At 38.9% G+C, this 20,926-nt stretch overlaps 1 protein-coding gene across 1 annotated transcript in view; it reads left to right on the top strand.

The window, feature by feature from the left end:
• Positions 1-2,486: 2,486 nt before the first annotated feature.
• phex (phosphate regulating endopeptidase homolog, X-linked) overlaps positions 2,487-20,926 on the top strand; it is a 31,667-nt gene continuing 13,227 nt past the window's right edge. The window contains exons 1-10 of the mRNA XM_078162601.1: positions 2,487-2,919; positions 7,962-8,018; positions 8,183-8,344; positions 8,630-8,713; positions 9,436-9,662; positions 12,917-12,985; positions 15,033-15,149; positions 15,358-15,441; positions 17,348-17,490; positions 17,690-17,783. Of these exons, the coding sequence (XP_078018727.1) occupies positions 2,796-2,919; positions 7,962-8,018; positions 8,183-8,344; positions 8,630-8,713; positions 9,436-9,662; positions 12,917-12,985; positions 15,033-15,149; positions 15,358-15,441; positions 17,348-17,490; positions 17,690-17,783 (1,161 nt within the window). The 5' untranslated portion in view covers positions 2,487-2,795. The remainder of the gene's footprint in view (positions 2,920-7,961; positions 8,019-8,182; positions 8,345-8,629; positions 8,714-9,435; positions 9,663-12,916; positions 12,986-15,032; positions 15,150-15,357; positions 15,442-17,347; positions 17,491-17,689; positions 17,784-20,926) is intronic.

Below are 20,926 nucleotides of genomic sequence, written 5' to 3'. Positions count from 1 at the left end.
TATTTGGTTACAAACCAAAGTTTTTGACCCTATGATGGCAGTAGATGAAAGGTCAGAGGCACAAAGTTGAGGACCATGAATGTTTATAGCCTATTTAATGGCAATCCATTTCATAGTTGTTATTGATAGATATTGATTGCTTAATATTCCAATTAAAGAAAAAATAAGTGAGCTTCATGATGGTGCTAAAGGAAAAGTAAGGGTATCACCAAAGTCAAAACTTAACCTTTGGAAAACATGAATGTCTTTTCAAAATGGCATGGCATTTCATTTCAGTGTCATCTAGACATTTCTTTGCAAACAAAAAATGTCAACCTAGAAAAAAATTGCCAGAATACATTCTCTGGGAACCATAAATGAAAGTACAGATATTTTAGGCCAATCCATGTAGTTGACTTTGAGATATTTCACTGTGACCTGCTGGTGGCACTAGAGAAAAAAGTCGATCACCAAGTCCATAAGATTCATCCTCTGGAGAACATGAATGTCTATACAAAATTTCGAGCTACTCCATGTTGGAGATGTTGAGATATGCTGGTGCTAGAGGAAGGGTCAGGAGATCACTTACGTCAATTTGATTCATCCTATGGGGAAGACAAATATCTATAGCAAATTTATGGCAACCCATTCAATAGTTGTTGAGGAATTTCAATAAAAAAAACAGCCACCCTCAAGTTTAGCAGGATTTATCCGCTGGGAAACATAATTGCCTGTATGAAATTTTGTTAGAAATTTTGAGCAATTCCATGCAGTTGACATTGAGATATTTCACTGAATAAGTGATAACTCTGACCTTCTGGTGGTGCAAGAAGAAAAGTAAGGAGATCACTCACTCACAATGATTCATCCACTGGGGATAATGAATGTCTGTTAAAAAAATTCATAGCAATCTATCCAATAAATGTCAAGATATATCAATAAAAAACAGAAATGTCAACCTCATGGTGGCACCAGAGAAAAAGTCAGGGGATCACCAAAGTTAGTTGTATTCAAGCAAGTTCTATTTATCCCTTAGGAAACATGGGAAAATTATACATTAGAAGTCATATAATTTGTCATCTGGGAACCATGAAAATTATTGTAAAATTTTGAACCAATCTGTGTAGTTGAGATATTTTACTGAATAAGTGATAACTTTGACCGGCTGGTGACACGAGCAGAAAAGTCAAGAAATCACTAAAGTCAGTGGGAATCACCCTCTGGGGATCAAGAGTTTCTCTACAAAGTTTCATGGCAGTCCATTCAATAGTTGCTGAGATATTTCAATGAATAACAAAAAATGTCAATGTCATTGTGGTGTTAGACAAAAAAATCAAGAAGGTCACCAACATCAGCAAGAGTTATCCTCTGGGAAATATGAATGTCTGTATAAAGTCTTGCATTAGAAGTCAAACGTCATTTGGTAACCATGAATATAAGTTCAAAATGTTTGAGCCAATCCATGTACTACATTTTGAGATCTTTTATGGAATATAATATAATTTTGACGTGCTGGGGACACTAAAGGAAAAGTCAGAAGATCATGAAAGTCAATATGATTCATCCTCTGGGGATTATGAATGTTTATAGCAAATATTTCATGGCAATCTATCCAATAGTTGTCAAGATATTTCAATGGAAAACAAAAATATCAACCTCATGGTGATGCTAGAGAAAAATTCAGGAGATTGCCAAAGTCAGTAGGAAACATCCACTGGAGATCATGGACGTCTGTACAGAATTTCACGGCAATCCACCCAACAGTTGTTAAGATATAACAGTCTGGACCAAAGTGGTGGACTGAAGGAGACAATCAAATTTGGAACAAAGTTTCCCAGTTGAGCTGTTAAACAATAAGAATATAAACAGGCCACAAGTGATTGTGAGTCACAATAGTGAACAATAGCACTGTGGTTGAAGTGTCTGCTTGATGAATGGGTGTTTTAAGCAGCGCAGGAAGTTGCGTCTATATAAGGACTTTGTGGCTGACGCCCCAAACTTTAATGAGCACGTGCGGAAAGAGTTTCTCACCACAGCAGGAGGGAAGTCGAGGGACCAATCAGGAGCTGTGGTGTCATTGTCATCACCACCTCTGTCTATTCAAAGAAACTATCGATGCTGTCTGAAACAAACGCTGATGTGTTTTTATAGGCGGCCGTGTCATCATCATCATCATCAGATTAATCGATTGTAATCAGTGTCCTGTGTGAGTCTAATTTTGTTCTGGTCCACTGACTGTCTGATCTGATAAACGTATTGTACATGAGGTTAGACACACACGCACACACACACACATTTCACATGTGTGCTTAGGCTATTAACAAGGTCTGCGGCCTCAAATGCTGCACAGTAACAGATAATATGTCAGGTTTGATTGTATTAAATGGTCTCTGGTCATCACTGGGAAGCCTGGTCCCTTCTGTCCCGCAGGGAGGGAGGGATGGGAGGAGTGTTGGGGGGGAGGAGGAGTGATGGAGGGAGGAACAGTTTGAAGAGCTGGAGTGAAGTTAGAGTAGTAACAGATAGACACATAGCAGCAGAGAGACTGGGAGAGTGAATGAAGTCTGTTAAATTGAGAAAGAGACCAGAGCAAATAGAGCAATTGTGTAATTTTAGGAAGATATTACAATAGCTGTTTGAATTTAATTTTCACCCTAAACCTTTTCTTGTTACAGATATTTTTATTTTTCTGGTGTGTTTTGGTGGTGTTTTTCACAATTTATCTTCTCACTGCTTGTCCACCTGAACGTTACGTTTTTAAAGACTGTGTGAATGTGTGTTTCTATGTGTGTGTGTGATATATAGTACGGCTAGTCATGGAACTGGAGCGTTTAGGTGGCGGCGGGGTTAAACCTGAGAGGGGCAACAGTCGTCTCTACAAGATAGCACTGGCCATGTGTGTGTGTCTCTGTGCCGCTCTGCTGCTTGCACTCATACTGGGTAAGTCCACCCCACACACACACACACACACAGTTTTACTGAACCTGCATTATAATTTGTAAGGAATTCAGTGGAAATGTATCACATGCTCTCCTCAGATTATAGTACATGCAGACTGTAAATAACATACGCAAGCAAGCCGGTGGGAGCAAAGGTCTTTGTGGAGGGCTTGCGGGTAACTCATGTCAAACTATTTTTGGTTCATATAAGGTTTCATACACGCCCACATGCACATGCAGAACCTTGCACTCTCCATAGTGCACTCTGGGAGTCAAGTTGAATTCTGGGAAAAGGGGGAAAGAATGTGTATGTTGACACTTTGTGGGAATCTCCTGCAGAATGTGAAATTAATTAGCAGGGAAACGTGGCAGATTAATGGGTAGGGTGTGTGTATATGTTTCTTTATTTACAGGGGGCAGCGCACATTAATTAACACTGTTTTAAAAAGAACTTCAATATGGATGTGTCAGGAGTGATTTGCACCTGTAGTCTGACTAAAAACAGGCCCATTAAGATATTGTTACATGTAACACTGTAATGATAAGAATAAGAGGAAAATTAAAGTGTTGCAATATTTTGACCTGATGAACTTACTGTAGGCAAGGCAAGACAAGTTGGTAATGCAGCTTTCAACAACATCTTTACATGAGACATATAAAGCTTTAAGACAAAAGACAATATAGAAGGAAACTCAGATTTAATCATACTTGAAGTTTGATTTTAAATGTGCTCTTTGCGGGGCAGTTCCTTATTTCCATAGTTGAGACTACCAGATGTTTCCTGCTTTTAGAGAAAAGACTGATTTGTCCATCTTTCTGCATGTGAATGGACCAATGCATTCAATTCTAGCAACACATCCACATACAACAGTTTGTATGTTTTCTTACAAAAAGCTATGCACACAGTCCGTATAAAATCTTACAAATTAGCACACGGTTAGTTATTAGGCTTATAAAGAGTCATGGTTGGGCGTTATCATGTTCCATACTTGACATATCGTGATATACGTAGTTTAAAACAACTCAACTTTTGCAAGGACATGACCCCATGTCCTGGGTTGGAGTCCTATGTTTGTTTGACCCATCTACTACCTCATTCTCCTCCCTACGCAGACTTTTGTCACTCTTTATACTACATTACCTGACTTCCTGACCTGCTCGCCTCATATGATGGAAGATAGCCTGCAGCACCTTTTTTCACATGATCACAGCCTCCTGGCTCAGAATTATGTGGATTATATACCAATTAAAGTGCATTATCGTTGATGGAATAAGTACAAACAGTAAATAACGGCAGGAGTATCTTTCCCTTGTTTTAGTAGAGTCGCTCTTCATGAGCTTTTTAGTGAACTGGCTCAAAGGAGAAGAACAGAATCTCGCTGGATCTGTTTTTGCCACATGGCTTGTATACCCACCAGTTTAAGCCCTCATCTTAAATATTAGACACCAATCCAAATATAAAAGCTTGAAATTCTGTAACAAAACCAACTTGTGGAGCACTAGCCACAGCAGTGACAGAAAACTGACATGCATGTTTAATTTTGCAGATGAATCTGAAGTTAGAAAGTGCAAACTTAACAATTTTTGTAACTTTTTTAACTTCCTTAAAAGTTTGAATAAAAAAATACCCCACAAATTATTCATTTGACTATAAAGAAAGTTATCTGTACTTAAAACACGAAGCCACAGTCAGTAGAGATTAGCTTATTTTAGCATGAAAACACACTTACTAGCACCTTTAAAACTCACAAATTATCATGGTAATAATGATTTGTTTAATCTGCATAAAAATTGTAGTATAAAAATATCAAGTCAAGTATCAAACATGATGCAACAGGTTTAATAAGTGAGCTTCAGAGGTGCTTGTAGGCAGATTTTTTTTTACCTTTAGGCAAAGCCAGGCTAGCTGTTTCCACTACTTTCCAGTCTATGTGCTAAGCTATGCTAATCGGCTCCTAGTCTTGATATCCATTGGCCATCAGTCTGATGACGTTAAGTCTCTGGTGCAATGGTCAGTATTTTGGAAGATCTGTTGTAGCAAGCAGATAACCGGGCCAAGACTTTGACAGCACACAGACTCTGTGTGCTGGTCATTTCGGCTAATCTCTATAAACAGATATCTGCATATGAATGCAGCTAAATGAAAAAAGCTAATCTAAAACTAAGTCGTTGTCAAACAATAACAGATGGATTCCAAGATTGCATTTCAGTTAATGAGTTACGCCTCTCCACACAGACTGTTTAACTGCTGCTCACATGTGATTCGTCAGTACTACTTGGACTACACTGGAAGCATTCTGGTTTCCAACACTAAAATCTTGTCTCATTGCCTGCAGATCTACATTATGCAGATATCTGTTTACAGAGATTAACTGGGGCCTGGCTGTAGCATCATATTTAACTGACAGATATTAATGTGGTATCAATCTTCTCATCTAACTTTCTGCAAGAAAGCAAATAAGCCTATTTTCCCAAAAGGTGGAACTATTCCTTTAAGAGTCATTTGTTCAGTAGTTTCAGTAGTGGTAGTGAGGATGGTCATGGCTGGGAGGGATTTGTGTCTGTGTGTGTGTTTCTGGGGTGGGATGAGTATTGTTTTTTGTTATTGAGGGAAGCCAACATTCTTGTGGTGGCATTGAAGTGTAATTATGTTATGTTCCTATGTATGCAGTACCACACACCCACTCTAATGGAAACCTTCCTCTGGTCTGCAGTCATGCGAATGACCAGACACAGGAATGCCAAGTGGTTGTTTAATTTTTGACTTTTTAATGAGTTTAGACTTTTTAATGAGTTTTCCCTTCAATGTGTGTTTGGGTACATGTGTGTTTGTGTTGTGGGGCCTGTTAAGTGTCTCAGCAATGAACATGAGGTTGGTATTAGCAGTGACCCTGGAGCCTCAGACATCTGTGTGTGTGTCTAAACCCCTGTGTATATGTTTCTGACGGAGCGGTCAGGGGGGAGGGTTGTTGAGGTTGTTCCAGGCCAAGTGGGTCGCGCAGGGTTTAAGTTGTGACTGTGTGTTTCTACTCTAAAGTGGGTGCAACATTAAGCAACTCTCACAAGCAGCTCTAACTAGACAGCAAGACCAGTCAACCTCCGAGGTCAGACATTGTGGCGCAGCTCCATAACACTCCACTCATGCGTTCACAATGGGGATTTGGTTTTCTAAATCTGGCGGCTCACTTCACGGGCTTGTGCTGCTTCTGTTCACCCACAGAGACACATCATTTAACAATGGTTTCTGCCAAGAGGTCAGAGAAGCAGGCTTTCGTTCACCTTCTAGGAAGGGAAGTGAATGGGTGCGAGTAGTGTAAACAATGGGTGGCTCTATCCTGTCTTACTGTGGCATTTTGATTGCCCTTACTAGAAGTGTGTGAAGTAATTACAGCTGACAGTCAAGTTTAAATTAAAAGCCTGATGCATATTTTGGAAAGTACTCAAGATTTGCCTGTGATTCATGGCATGGCTGTATATCACACAGCTAAAGTAATGTGGCGATTGCAGGTCGACTCAACTTGATGCAGGCAGGCATGAGGTTAAAAATTTTATCCACTAAATATTTACTCTGTCGGACTGCTGTCCAGCTGTATAAACTGCACTTTGACCAGTGTTTGTCCCATTTTTGATAAAGAGTACATTGTGGGAATGTCCCTTAATGACGTCCCTCTGATAACCAGTATCATTTTCAGCCGTATGAAAGTATGATTAGTTGCTATTGTCAGTTCTGTTTGTTTCATTCATCGATAGTTTGTATTACAATGACAGATAGAAATTAACTTGTGTTGCAGCATTTCCAAGAATAAGAAATACTGTTTTGTTTCCATATTACTATTTCCATGTATAACTATTGTTCATAAAAAAGCCATCATTTTGACAAAACAGTCCTCAAGTTTAACTTCGGAATTTTTGACCTGGACCCTATTTTTCCACTTTTTTTTTTTTTTTTTTTTTGGTCAAAGTGTCTGATCGGAACAACAGTTTTTTAAACTGGTCAAGTATTGAGCAAGAGAGCTGCAATGTAACCATTCCAGTCATGTTCCCACCATCAATACGTTCACTAAAAGGGCTTGTTTTTGCCACTGACAAGCTCAGATTGTTATTTTAGGTATCTGACAACATTATGGAAAGGATCCCTGATGAGATAGACCTTTATGTTAAAGCGTAATATCAATTTTGTTTCATCAAAAACAGCCCCAAAATTGCCATTGTCAAACCATTTAAATAAAGTAATGCTAGAGTGTATAGAGCTGCATATTTTTACTTCTGACTAGGTCAATTAAGGTTTTATTTCAACCAAACCAGAATTGCTGATTGTTTGAACAGTGGAAAGATGAACCAAGCTGGCTTGAAGGAGTTTTATGGTGTTTCTGCTGACTTTGAACAAAGTGATTTTAACAATGATAAAATTACTGTTAATTTAAATGTCATTTGGTGACTTTGATGGTAACAATTTACGGGCTGTTTATGGTTAAACAAAAAGACGCTTACAATAATAATCTGAAACCTTTCATAGCAAAAACAAGCAGTTATAGTTGTACGTTGAAGGTGACATTAATCGATTTTGACATTACTGTTTCCTTGAGTCACATGGGAAAATAAGGTCAAGGTGGCCACCTTCTCACTTTTTTCCTGGGCTTCTAACTGCATCCCATGGTCTTTATCAAAAGCTTGCACACTTGTCAGAATTCACATTGGCAGAGAAAGCCAGAAATAAGTCAACTGGCAAAAACATGTTGACCTACACAGCGTGTTTCCCTGGTTTCTCAGCTCTACACATGCATAACTTTCAGATAATTTATTGTTTATGTAAAAGTGTGCTCTAAAACTCTGTTTGAGGTCCTATTGAGCAAAACAACATCCCAACACCAATCATTTGCTACCAAGAAGTAGAGGACTTTTTGTATAAAGATATGAAGTGGGTCAGTGCTGCAAAAGAACATGCATGCAAGCTAAATGTTCTTGAAATGTTAAAAACTCGTTATGTCTAAGTGTGAGTTTGCATTTCAGTGTCAAACTTCATCCTCTTTTCTTTTCCCTCAGTCTCACAGAAATCTAGTCAGGAGGAATTCTGTCTGACCCCAGAATGCATTGAAGCAGGTGAGGAGTGGTGCTGAGCAGTTACTCTATGTACAATTGCTCTGAGCATCCACTATTGTTTGTATGGTGACTGGTTGAGCATGAGATATTTTAGTTGCAACTCAAAGGGAATTATTTGGGCTCACTGGGGTGTGTTTTTTTTTCTGTCACCTTCCTTCTTGTAGCGGGTTCCATTCTTAACAAAATGGATAAGTCTATTAACCCCTGTGAGGATTTCTATACTTACTCCTGTGGCGGCTGGTTAAAGGAGAACCCCATCCCGGAAGATTCCTCATCGTATGGCATCTACCCCTGGCTGCGGCAGCATGTAGACATTCGACTCAAAGGTGTGTTGGCTTACAAATTTCCCATCAACGACTGAGTTTATCTACCCTGTTACAAGTACATGTGAATTAAACAGAATGTTTAATGTTTAACAATCAAAAGAAAGCAAGAGCTCTTTTGGTGTACACATCACTTACTCAAAAGGCAAGACTGACCTTGTGTCCATTTTATTTCACAACCAGGTGTTATATTCCTATTGCCAGATACAGTATATAGTATAAGTTGAATTCAGGTACTGTTCACTGTTAGACCTCTGAGTTATGACATAGATTGTTTTTCTCCCTTAGAGTTACTGGAAGCTCCTTCAGACCCTGATGAACTGGAAGCTGTAACCAAGGCTAAGGTCTTATACCGCTCCTGTATGAATGAGAGTGAGTCTTACACACACACACACACAAACAAACTTGGTTTTGTCAGTTAAGAGGACATTGCATTGACCTGCAGTCATTCTTTGGGAACTAAACCTAACTGTGACCATATCCATTAGATGCCTAACACCAGCTCATACCGTTATCCTAACCTTAACCCAACCATAACCTTAAATGGGAACTGAGGCCCTATAATGTGTGACTTTTTTATTTATCCCCAGGGTGTGAGTAATAAAACTGGACACACACAGATACGTTTGTATAGCACTGTGGGGACTATTGTTTACCAGCCTTAACTTTTCAAACTATATGCCTGACTCCCAACACTTAACCTAACTGAAATCTAAACCTATGTTCAACCTTAATGCTCAAACCAAATCTAAAGTCACAGCTCTTTGAACAAGTGAGGACAAACCAAAATGTCCTCACAATCAAAATGTCCCCATTCTCCATGTCTACAAACAGGTCCCCACAAAGATACTGTAAGTCAAGAGCACACACAAAGACACAGCGATAGTGTGAAACAGGACAAGATGAGCTTTTATTGATTTCCATGGCAGATCTAGGTCACTGCAGAGGCAAAAGCAATAAGATACAACAGATGACAAAAAGGGAAAATAGCATCTAAATACAAAAAATACAACCTGAAAAGTAGTAAAAGCAACCATTCAAACAAAATGCTGTACTTCATGCTAATTTCTTAATTTCTGTGTTTGCTTACATAGCTATACTGGAGCAGATGGACACCAAACCAATGCTGAAAACACTTAGACAGCCTGAGTTTCGGTGGCCTGTTGTGGGGGATGGGCTCGGCGGGGAGTACCAGTGGTCAGCAGGCGAGTGGAACCTCCTGAAGACCCTGGCAGAAATGAGGAACCAGCACAGTAAGAGTGTCCTGATTCGCCTGTACGTCTCTCCCGATGACAAAAACTCCTTGCACTACATCATCAAGGTCAGACATCCACAGTTCACTTGATGCATGCATTTGGAAAAAATGCTTATTTGTCCAACGCCACAGGTTGTCTTTTTTACACCCCAGTTTTTGAACGAATTGAATTGAACGATTAAGTTATACAGTGTGTTAATTACGCCTCTTTTCCACTGTACAAAAAGTAAACAAAAAAAGCCCAACTAACACCAGCTAACATCTGGCATTTTTATTTGATGGGAAAGATTACAATCGACATTCACATTTGAGTCAAATGATTCTGTTGTAGTCATGGGTATTTATTGGCTCCAGCTCTGATTGGCTCTGATAGGCACATGGAAATATAACGCCCATGTGGATGTGCTAAATTTAGCCCCTTTTACCGGCCCAATGCAATGTCAGGCCACCATGAAACAGTCTCTCATTGGGGTCTGCCCATTGGTCCGACATCCCATTGTTCCGACCATATTAAACCCATTGTTCCGAAGTCCCGTTGTTTCGAAATCATCATGATCCCCTGTGGTTAAGGTCTGGTTAGGTTTGGGCACAAAAACCACTTCGTTAGGGTTAGGAAAAGATCATGATGTGGGTTAAAATGAAAAAGAAAGTGACAAACACATAAGCCGTGAGCCTGCTTCACCTCAAGACTTTCCCAGCTGACCCAGAGCCGGTCGCGGCGCACCATCAAGGCAGAAATACGCCCGCCAGGAGCCGTTCAGCACCATGGAGAGCTCCCCACACAACCCGGACCCCAGAGTTAATAACAGGAGGTTATGGTGTTTCACTCTCTTCTCTCTGTGGCACTTGTATCTCGACCAGTAGCCTACTTTTGTTGCGTTGCTGATCCTCTATGGTACACAAATACAGTATAGCCTAGTATAATCACATATTGGAACAACGGAACGTCGGACTAATGAGCGGTCGGAACAATGAGAGGTCGGAACAATGCTACGGCACCTCTCTATTTCCACCCAAGCAGCACTCGTACATTCTGAGTGCTGAGTTTGAAAAGGAGACTGAATAAGTAAGAAACATAAGAAAGAAGTAACCACTGTAAGATTTTCACTAGCCCCCATGCTGCTTTCTACTGTTTACCAACCTGTTTTCTGTATGAGACATTAAACATAACACACCAGAAAAAAATCAAAACAGAAAGGCATACTTGTCTACTGCAAAGCCGTGTAACCGACCTCTGGGCTACTGGCAATGGGAAAGGGGTCTATCACCTATTTTTAGTGAGTGTTTGCATGTTTAAAACAAATCTCAAAATTTTGGTGGAAAAGGGGTATTAGTGAGATTCTAAAGTGCTTGTAGGCAGATTTTGTTATCTTTGGACAGAGCCAGGCTGGCTCTTCCCCCTGTTTCAAGTCTTTACTGTATGTCATAAGCTAACGAAAGCATCTGCTGGCTGTAGCTTCATATTTAACAATGTGAATATGAGTGTGTTATTACATCAAAGTCTCGACAAAAATGTGCAAAAGCATATTCCCCCAAATATGGAACTTTTCCTTTTAAGGACAATACTTGTGGTTTGTGGATTTTAATCAATCAAGTGCATATGGTGAATACTTTTATATTGCTGCAGACCATTATCCAAAAACATACCATGGCTGTGTTCGAAATCATCCAGTCATTCATACTCCCTGTGGGTTCTATGTAGAGGACTATATCGTGAGCTCATTTGCAACATGATAAACACTTTCAGACACTACCTGGGTAATTTTCTCTGGTCCATTAATATCAGTTACTTCATTTCTATCCAATTAAACAATTAAACGTGCCATTTCAACGTCGGCTGGTGAACCATCTATAACAAACACTGGCATGCATATTTGTGATAAATACATGACATTATAGTGAGTGGATTTACCCCAAGTTTATAAATAATGTTACAAAGTACTGTGTTTTGATGTGCTGCTCTGCTCACATTAAATATAGGCCCATTAATAACGTTACAGGGGCAGGCAGAAAAGAGGAAAGAGAGCAGCGTGATTTCAAACTCTCCCACTAATGTATACTTTAAGCCAGTGCGACACAAATCAGGGCTAGTAGCATCCCAGCTTGCTAACGTCAGCTAGCGTTAGCCCCTCTCTGTACAGTAATGTTGGACACCAGAGAAATATTAATGTCCAATATTTTAAAAATCTCTTATAGGACTGATGACTACACATTAAATTGACAATGTATGACATGGCTAAGAAACTGTTAAACATGTACAACAGCTTGTAGTCAAGCTGCTTTCTCTCCTCTTGTCCTTCTCTTTGTCCATCCAAAAAGTCCATCTGTTCCTTTGAGTTCACTATATAGGGTATAATAATTCCCACTCTACTTTCGGACAGCACTACAAAATGGCGCAGTCACCCTATGGTGGACTGTGTAGTGAGAAATGAGTGATTTCAGACACAGCCCATCTTTTTTGATTGATTTCTTACCTTCCAGGTAGCCATTTGTTTGCCAGCTCAGTTTGAAATTTGACTTGCAGAGACCTGACAAATGTTGCACTACAGGACGTGATCCATCACAGCAAATATTTCGCCACCTTGATTTTTGTCAGTTACATTTAAATTGTACGATAATGCAATTTCCAGCAGGGACTCTCTTAGAAACTTCTCTATCAAGGTAGCTGAAATTTGAAAGTCAGCTGCTGAACATCAGCCTTGAGCATATCACATGATTAAAAGCTTTGTTCCTGATGAGTTTAGAATTTCGGAGTGAACTTGATAGTGCCATCAAAAAGAGTTTTCACACCTCCCTGTTCACACCTTCATTACCAAAACATCTATTACAAATCTCATTGATGTGGGTTTGCAAATCCGTTTTGTTCTTTGGTTACAAACACTCAAGTTGTCTTTTGTTTTTCATTAAGCATTGTTTTTTTTCTTTCTACTACACAACTACTATTCAAATCGGAAACTAGCCATGTCTACTCTTGTACGAGTTGATACTAACTCAGATAAAATATGTCATAGCCTTCATAGACATTGAAAGGGTTTCAAAACAGTAACTTGGACTATGATGGATTACTGATATTCATACCATAGTGAAAAGAATGTAATGTAATGCTTGCCTGAAGGGTATTTGGGGAAAGTAATCTCTAATGTCATATCTACACAGTTTATATTTAAAAGATGTAAAACCTCTAGCATTGACGTGTAGGCAGATACAATTTTGGTGCTTTGTTCCGTCACATTTTGCTTTTTGTCACTGCAGCCAAAGTCAAAAGATAAACAACCCCAAAAAGCAGCAGAAGCTAACCTCTGCTCTCCATCTTCATGCAGCTCGATCAGGCGTCCTTGTCTCTGCCCTCCAGGGAGGACTACATCACCAACACTTCCTCCGCCCGGGCGGTGAGTCTCTGCTTCATCTTTCACCCCTTTTTAACCTGTCATCTAAAAACTCCTCTTCCTGCAGCAGCTATTTCCTCCCTGCTTGAGTGATGACTTATAGCAGAAAATTTTTTTAGCCACTTGACATTATGGCAGTTAATGTTGGGTTTTTATATTATATTATATCATATTATATTATATTATATTATATTATATTATATTATATTATATTGGAACAAGAGCTTTTTGTCACAGTCAACATTTTCGGAAATGCGAAGCAGTTGTAATTGTAGAAGAGGCAGATGATACTGATTGCTCCACTAATAGCTGCCTCATTAGGCCAGAATAAAAATGCAATTAGTATGCGGCGACTAATTTTTCTCAACTGGAAAAACTCCCACTGTCATTCTATTAGTACACTGTCACTATCGGTGGTATAATACATTCTTCACCCACATACAAAGGTCTACATAAAGTCAGAGGACAGACTTTAATTTAGGTTACAAAGGGGAGCAAACACTAAACAAGCAGGTAATCAGCAATTGGTTGTCTCTTTTTATTTGCCGATTTTGCAATGAAAAATAAGTGATAAAAAAGGCTAATAGTAGATATAAGGGCTCCTGATATGTGTTCAAAATCCACATATCAACCTGTGTCATTGTTTAATAGCTAAGCATATTCTCGGCAATTTATAGATGGCATTCATATGCCATCTATAAATTTCCATTACTTACTTACTTTTTTGTTGTATTGCCTTTTTATAGTTATTGCAATGAATTTATGAATCAGCGCAACCAAAACACATCCCATATATTTACATGTATTTGCAATTATTGTGATTATTATTATTATTTTATACATCTGGTGATACAAACAGAAAGACTGAAAAAGAAAGAAAGAAAGAGAAAGCTATTCCTTCATACAGTATACACATACATACATACATATATACACATGTATGAATATCGTTGGACCTATAATGTAGTTTTGTTTGTTTATTTTATCCTTATCTAAACACAAGGTAAATATAAATGTACACATGTAGTTATGAAACTGAACACAGGGTGGAGCATTCATGTGTGAAGTGCATACAGGTGAGCTCCAGGTAGTGGAAATCAGGTGTGTAGAAAGGTTTTGACCGTGTTATGGAAGCATGTTGTGTAAGCATGAAGTATCTGCATGGAAGACTGAAGTTGTTAAATGTATTATTGATTAAATATGAACAATGCTGTTGTTCTTCTATGTTATGGTGAGCACGTGTATATTGTATTGAGAATAATGGATTGCCACCTGTACACCCCTCAGTGGCTTGTTTAGACATTTTGTTAAAAGTCACTACAAATAATATTTCTAAGTACATATATATGTTCATTCATGCTGGCATACAGATGTACCTACATCCATATATATGAATACATTACAATGGGTGTCATTATTTTTGCACTTGGTTTATCTGTGCATATATTCATAGACATATATGAATTCATATCTGTTTTTGCAACACCTTGTTTTATCACTCAGTTTTAATATTTTATTGTTATTGGTATGTTCTGTTTTAACAGTTACTTTTTTACTCTTTCATTTATTGCTTTTATTGTTTTGTGAAGCACTTTGTAACATCTGTTTTGAAAAGTACTATATGATTAAATGTTCATCATCATTGTTAAATATGTCTGTATTTTATTTTGTTTATTTTTAAATGCATTTTCATGATAGCTTTATCTTAACAGTACATATATTCCTCCCCTATTTGGACACAGGCTTTTAAACTTAGCTATAGCTTTAAATGGTAATGGTATTATTTAATGAGTGTTGTCTGCAGCTGTTTATCTGTCCCCTTAAAACAGGTAATAAAAACATAACACTGATGTAGTGGTAATATAGTATCTGAGTGCAGATGGAAGTGTTGATTGATGTCTGATGGTGTCTGATGTTTGATAGTTGTAGTGACAGTAGCTTACAGTGATGAAAGATCAAATGACATTTGTCTGTTTTTGCCTTTTTCTGCCTTTTTCTGCCTCTCTTTTTCTCTCTCTCTCTCTCTCTCTCTCTCTCTCCCTCTCTCCAGTATCGTGCAGCCCTGCTCAGTTTTATGGTAGATACAGCCGTCATGCTGGGTGCTCCAGAGAAAGCAGCACTGACCCAGATGGAGAAGGCTCTCGCCTTCGAGACCAAACTTGCTCATGTAAAGACGTCATGTCAGATATATATAACTTCACTGAATGTATGGAAAAGGAGATGATTTGATAGGCCCGAATGACTCTGGAGCTAATTATAACCCTGCATTATTAACTGTGAAATATGAAATTGATTCATCAACTTAAAAGGAAATTATTTTATGATGGAATTTAGAATCAGTCATGTGTTAATAAGACTGTTCATTGTGTCTGCAGATCCTGATTCCCTATGAAAACCGCACCAGTGAGAACATGTACAACAGATACTCACTCTCTCGCCTGCAGCGCACCATACCACAGGTACAGACAATTTCAACTACATTTTAAAAAATTAAAATTAATTAAGATCCTCCCTTGTGTCTCAAAACCATACTGTGACCAGCTTCTTCATGGTTTATTTTGCATATTTCTAGGTGTGACGAATAAAAGACACTCTATACTTGGCTGGCACTGATGCAAAATTTGCGATAGTTGCAAAATTGTCATGATGTTGTGACATGATGTCCGTTCCACACCACACTATTTGTTTATGCCTTTAATGGCAGGGTGAGGGATCAGAATAACCAACCTCATTTAAAAAAAAAAAATCTGGTGTGAAAAAGCCATGAGAGCGTAGTCGCTCGAAGTGTGCCCCCTCAGAGACATTCTGTGCTGGGTCCAAACGTGACATGAGTTGCATGCATTTTATTTTACACATCTGCAGCCAATTGTAATACTTTTATTTTCAATATCTTGCATTTACAGTAATACACTCAACTATTGCAGCAAACTGCACGTCCCTGACAAACATCTGTCACATTAGGGGTGACAACTCGTAGACAGCTACTCGATGCTTGGCAACTCATGGCACCTCACGTTCATTCATCAGTGCTAATTCTGTTAGCTAGAATTAGCAATTTCAGTTGACAACTTGGCAGTCTGTGTGGAAATGAAATGGAAAAGCCACCCGGAAATACACTGTATGGCTGAGGAGAAAAGGAGGTTTCAGGAAAAATGGATGAACTCTTACTTCAGCAGACCTCAGGGGACAAATAAAGGGATACAACTTCATACAGGTGAATTTGGTGCTCAAGGAATTTTATGTTAAACACCATTATGAGACCAACCACAAATCCTGCAACAAGTTTATGAGTGAAGGCCCCAAATGTAACGCTGAACAGTTTGATCGAGACCAAACATAAGGTTGAACAGTTCCGAGACGTATCTGCCCAGCAGTCAGTCCTCACAGATCGTGTGAAAAGTAATGACTGTGTAACATAGACAAACTCTGTGGTACAGTCGTTCACAAAATTGCTAAGTCTGGTAGACAGTTCAGTGATGGAGAGTTTGTGTAGGGATGCTTCGTGAAACTGGCCGCCATGGTTTGTCCTGAACCTGTGTGGCCCTGGATGATATGCTGGCTCTGTAAATTGGCACTTACCTAAACTTTGATCACCCCTACTTTAGGGTGGAAGACACTTATTCTCAAATTGTGGCCTACTGGCCAAATCTGGTCCAGGATAGGGTGCCAGGTGGCCCGCCAACCATTTTCGAATTCACAGTGAAGATAGATTGATTCACACTGTGGTATTTTTTTGTCTTTTGAATGTAAAAAAGGCTCCACACTGCATGAAAAAAATCATTATTCGTTATTATCAAAGAAAAAAATGCCAAGGGAGGATCCTTCAGACAGAGTCTCAGGCTACACCCAGAATGTTCTCAAATCCTAGAAACACTCCTGTGTACTGTACACCTGACCTGCAGGCCTACTGCGACTGGATTTGCCTCTTGGCAAAGATTAATGAGGACAGCAAACATTGACAGATTGAAAACAAGCAGTTCATTTTTTACTGATAAATATTATTAATGTTTGTTTATGAACTGGCCCCTGGTCCCCTGTCATTTTGCAAAAGTGGCCCCGAGGTAAAGCAATTTTAGTATCCCTGGTGTAAGACAAGCAGCCAGAAGTCTTTATTCATCCTGCACAAATCATTTAAACATCATAACATTATAAATAAGATCTTCCTCCAAGTATGGATCAATAGAATACCATGTATTTGTATTTATCATGTCATAAATTATATGTACACACTTTTAAGAAGAGATATAAACACTTATTTAAAAAACTGACAGCAAATAAAGTGAATTATATCCCAATATAGCTTGTTTTCACCTCAGTGTCTTTTAAATTATTTATAATAACCCCTATCACTGCTTCTGTCTGCAGTTTGATTGGCTGAGTTTTGTAAAAACTGTGGTGGAGTCTAAAGCTGACCCAGCTCGGTCTGTCTCTTCCTCTGAGAACGTCATCGTCCGAGCGCCGCAGTACTTCAAGGAACTTTTCAAGCTCATTAACACCACAGATCCCAGGTACACACACACACACACACACACACACACACACACACACCACACGGGAACAGCCAGACAGAGAACACACACAGACAGATGAGCACACAGTGGGGCTTGAGGGCTCCTGTCTCTCATTATAAGTATATTATAATGTATAATGAGATTACATGTAGGTTTTTAATTAATGTCCCTCCTCTCCTTCTCTCTCTCTTTCCAGGACTGTCGCTAACTACGTACAGTGGAGGACAGTTTTTTCCAGGATCACTACTCTGAGCCGGCGTTTTCTTTACAGATACCTGGATTTTGCTCGGGTTTGTACTGAAAAAAATCTACAAAATACATGTCCGTATTCAATTATTTTTTAAGTGATTAGATTAACTGGAGAATGAAATGGGTTTGGGGGGGGGGGCTCTTAAACCCATTGAATTATGTAGAAATGTAGGTCTGTTGACCTTTTGCAGATACATGGTTTGTAGCTATCCCACATTATACAACATGTATGGAGAGTGTTTGGCTGTGAAACACTGGAATTTGGTTTAGATTATCCTATGTAGCTTTAGTGTATACAGGAAGAGGCCTGAATTCCTAGTTCATTTAACAAACTCTACATCTGACCCAGAGTCAGACTAATTCATGACTTCCTTTAGACTTCTTCTAAATGCACAAACTACAAATGACTCTCTCGAAGCAAGCCTTTAATGTACCACTGAAGCTGTGTCCAGATCTCACACTACCTTTCTACATTTCTACCCAATTCCTAGAAGTGTCAGTATATATATATATATTTTCCCCACACGTCTCTGTAGCTCTGAGAGTTGACTGTTTCTTTGATCTTGGCCTCCAGCCTCCGTGTTCATGGGGGGTAATGTTTTTAGTGGTTCATGGTGTTCATCTTGTAGCCAAGCATCTCTAGGATTACTGTTGCTGTAGTGTATACTGTATCAGCTGATTGGTCTCAGTTATGGTCCTAGTGGGGATAGTTTGTAGTACTGCATTCACATCATCTAGCAGACTTTCAGAGGGTACTTTGTCACTTAGCCTTAGTGACTAGCTATGGGGTTGCTGGGTTTCCAGCTTATCCATGATTTTCCATCTCAGGTCATTTGCCCTTGTTGTAAGGCAAACTGTGTAGTAAGGGCTTGAGGCTTCCAATCTCAGAGTACGAGGATGATGATGATGATGATGACATCCCCACTTTGGCCTGTTGTCCTGGTTCCCCCTTGCCATAGCATGTTTGTTGTACCTTATCAATCTCTAGTTGCAATAACACACCATTTGTGGATGTTCGAACATTGAGTTATGAGTTGTAGCTTTGTCAGCCTAGATGTTGGGTTTCAAAGTATCCATATATCCCACACCCTCTTCATCTAGCCCCTCTCACTGGGGTTACTTGTATAGAAGCATTCTAAGAGCTCCATATTCTCTCCTCTAGTCCATCTATGTCCTGTTCTAGTAGCCCATTTCTCATCAGGGTGCCCTGACGCGGACCTTGTTGATGTGGGTGATGTCCGAGTCGGTATGACTCTTGTCTTGTGTTTCCTAAAGTGGCTAGCAGCATTAAGAGCGTTGCCTAAGGGTCCAGACTGGATATGTGTTGCTCTTCCCTGACCAGGAATTGATCCCCCAAACTTAACAATGAGCTATCCAACTGCTTCTTAATATATAACAACAAAAAAAAAACAGCCCCCTTTTTTTTTTCTTTTTTTTTTTTGGTCACGTCAAAAACTTCCAAGTGATGTCAGTATGTTTTAAAATCCTTTTACAACCCTGCTTGCTTGTGCTGTTTTGAACCTGAAACAGCATTCCCACCCATTTTTACCAATTAATTTTCAATGCTTTACCATCATATTTTACCCCATTTCCATGGCTTTAAATAAGTAATTTAAAATGAGTAGGCAGATCATTGGATGTGGCAGTAAATTGGTTGAGCGCTGGTTGAAGCTGTCTCACAGCTCTACTGATGCTGTGATGGTAGAAATACTGTGAAATATGTGCAGATGCTGGCAGTCTGTTGTCGCCTTTTGATCATCTTGATGCTTTTTCCTTAGTGTGGCTGTTTCCCCCATGTTGCCAATGTCAGACGTTTTGGTGCAGAGTCTACATTAAAGGCGGCTACAGTCTGCCTCTCTCAAGCCATGTAGCCTAATGTATTTGTTATTTGTAAGCCATACATTACTAAAATGTGCTTCTTAGGCATTTTGATGTAAGCAAATTTGCAAGCGCTTGCTAATTGACTCGCTCATTAGACACTCTCACTGCAAATTAGCTGCATACATCAGTGTTTATCACGTGACACTAGTGACAGTTCAGCAGTGATGCAGTGCAGCACTAGATTTTAAATCCGTAATACAGGGAACATACAGCATTGGGATTTTTTTGTTGACATATTTTAAATGATAACCCAAACAATGTATATTCAGAACTTCTCCAAAACATTCCGTCAATGCCAAACCATTTCCAGGCCTGGAAATTTTTTCCTTTTTTTTTCATAATTTTCCAGGAATTCCATGACTGTGGGAACCCTGCTAATAGTGTAAGATATGGGCCAAAGCATATCAAAGTGTCATTTTTGAATGATGCTGCATTTTGTTTAATTGTTTTGTAGCTGTGAGTAGTTCCTTCAATTCCTTTGTGTATTGTATGAAAGTTAGTAGAACTCATAGATAGGGTTGCAGCGATATACCGGTTTTAAGGTATACCATGACATAAAGGTTGGTGGTTATCATACTGTCAACATTTGCCTATCTATGATATTGGAAAAAAATGCAACTGGACTGAGAGTCTCTCCTTTATTTTAGTTATTTTCTAAGGGGAGACTTTTTACACATACTTCCATTAACATAATGGTTTCAAGTTTCAGTTATAGTAATAAAACGTTTGTTCAACTGACAATAACCCTTCCGTTTTTCATTCCTGTAAGGGTCAGTCTGATTGCTAATGATATAAATTCTGTCATACTGTGAAACCGCGATATGTTATTATACCGTGAAAATATCATACCGTTGCAACTCTACTCCTAGAACTCTCCAAAATCAGTGTTACAAAGTGCTTTACAGTTACAAATATGACAATAAAAATCATTCGAATAGTTATATAAATCAAAGACAAGTGTATATAAAGAATAAAAATGCCTTTGAGAATAAATAAGTCTTGAAATTTAAAACACTCATTGCAGGGTCATTTACTGTGCAGTTAGTTTGTATACTTTGTCACTTTTCCGATTGGAAGTGACTTACTCAAAACTTGCTTGGAATTAGTACAAGGTATGAAATCAGGACACAGCTTCAGCCTCATATGAATACATAAAAAGGAAAGCCTAAAATCCTGAAAAAATATAAGTAGCAAGCCAGCACTCTTTTCTCAATCTCTGTCCCCAAAGTCCCCAAATGTTCATGACAGTAATTAGAGAGCTGGGAAAGTGATGTAATTTTGAGTGCCACAATTTTCTATTTTT

The sequence above is a fragment of the Epinephelus lanceolatus genome, chromosome 20 (assembly GCF_041903045.1).
Source record: "Epinephelus lanceolatus isolate andai-2023 chromosome 20, ASM4190304v1, whole genome shotgun sequence".
Classification (NCBI taxonomy): Eukaryota; Metazoa; Chordata; class Actinopteri; order Perciformes; family Serranidae; genus Epinephelus; species Epinephelus lanceolatus.
Note: the sequence above shows the minus strand (reverse complement) of the source record. Positions and strands in the feature narration are given on the sequence as shown.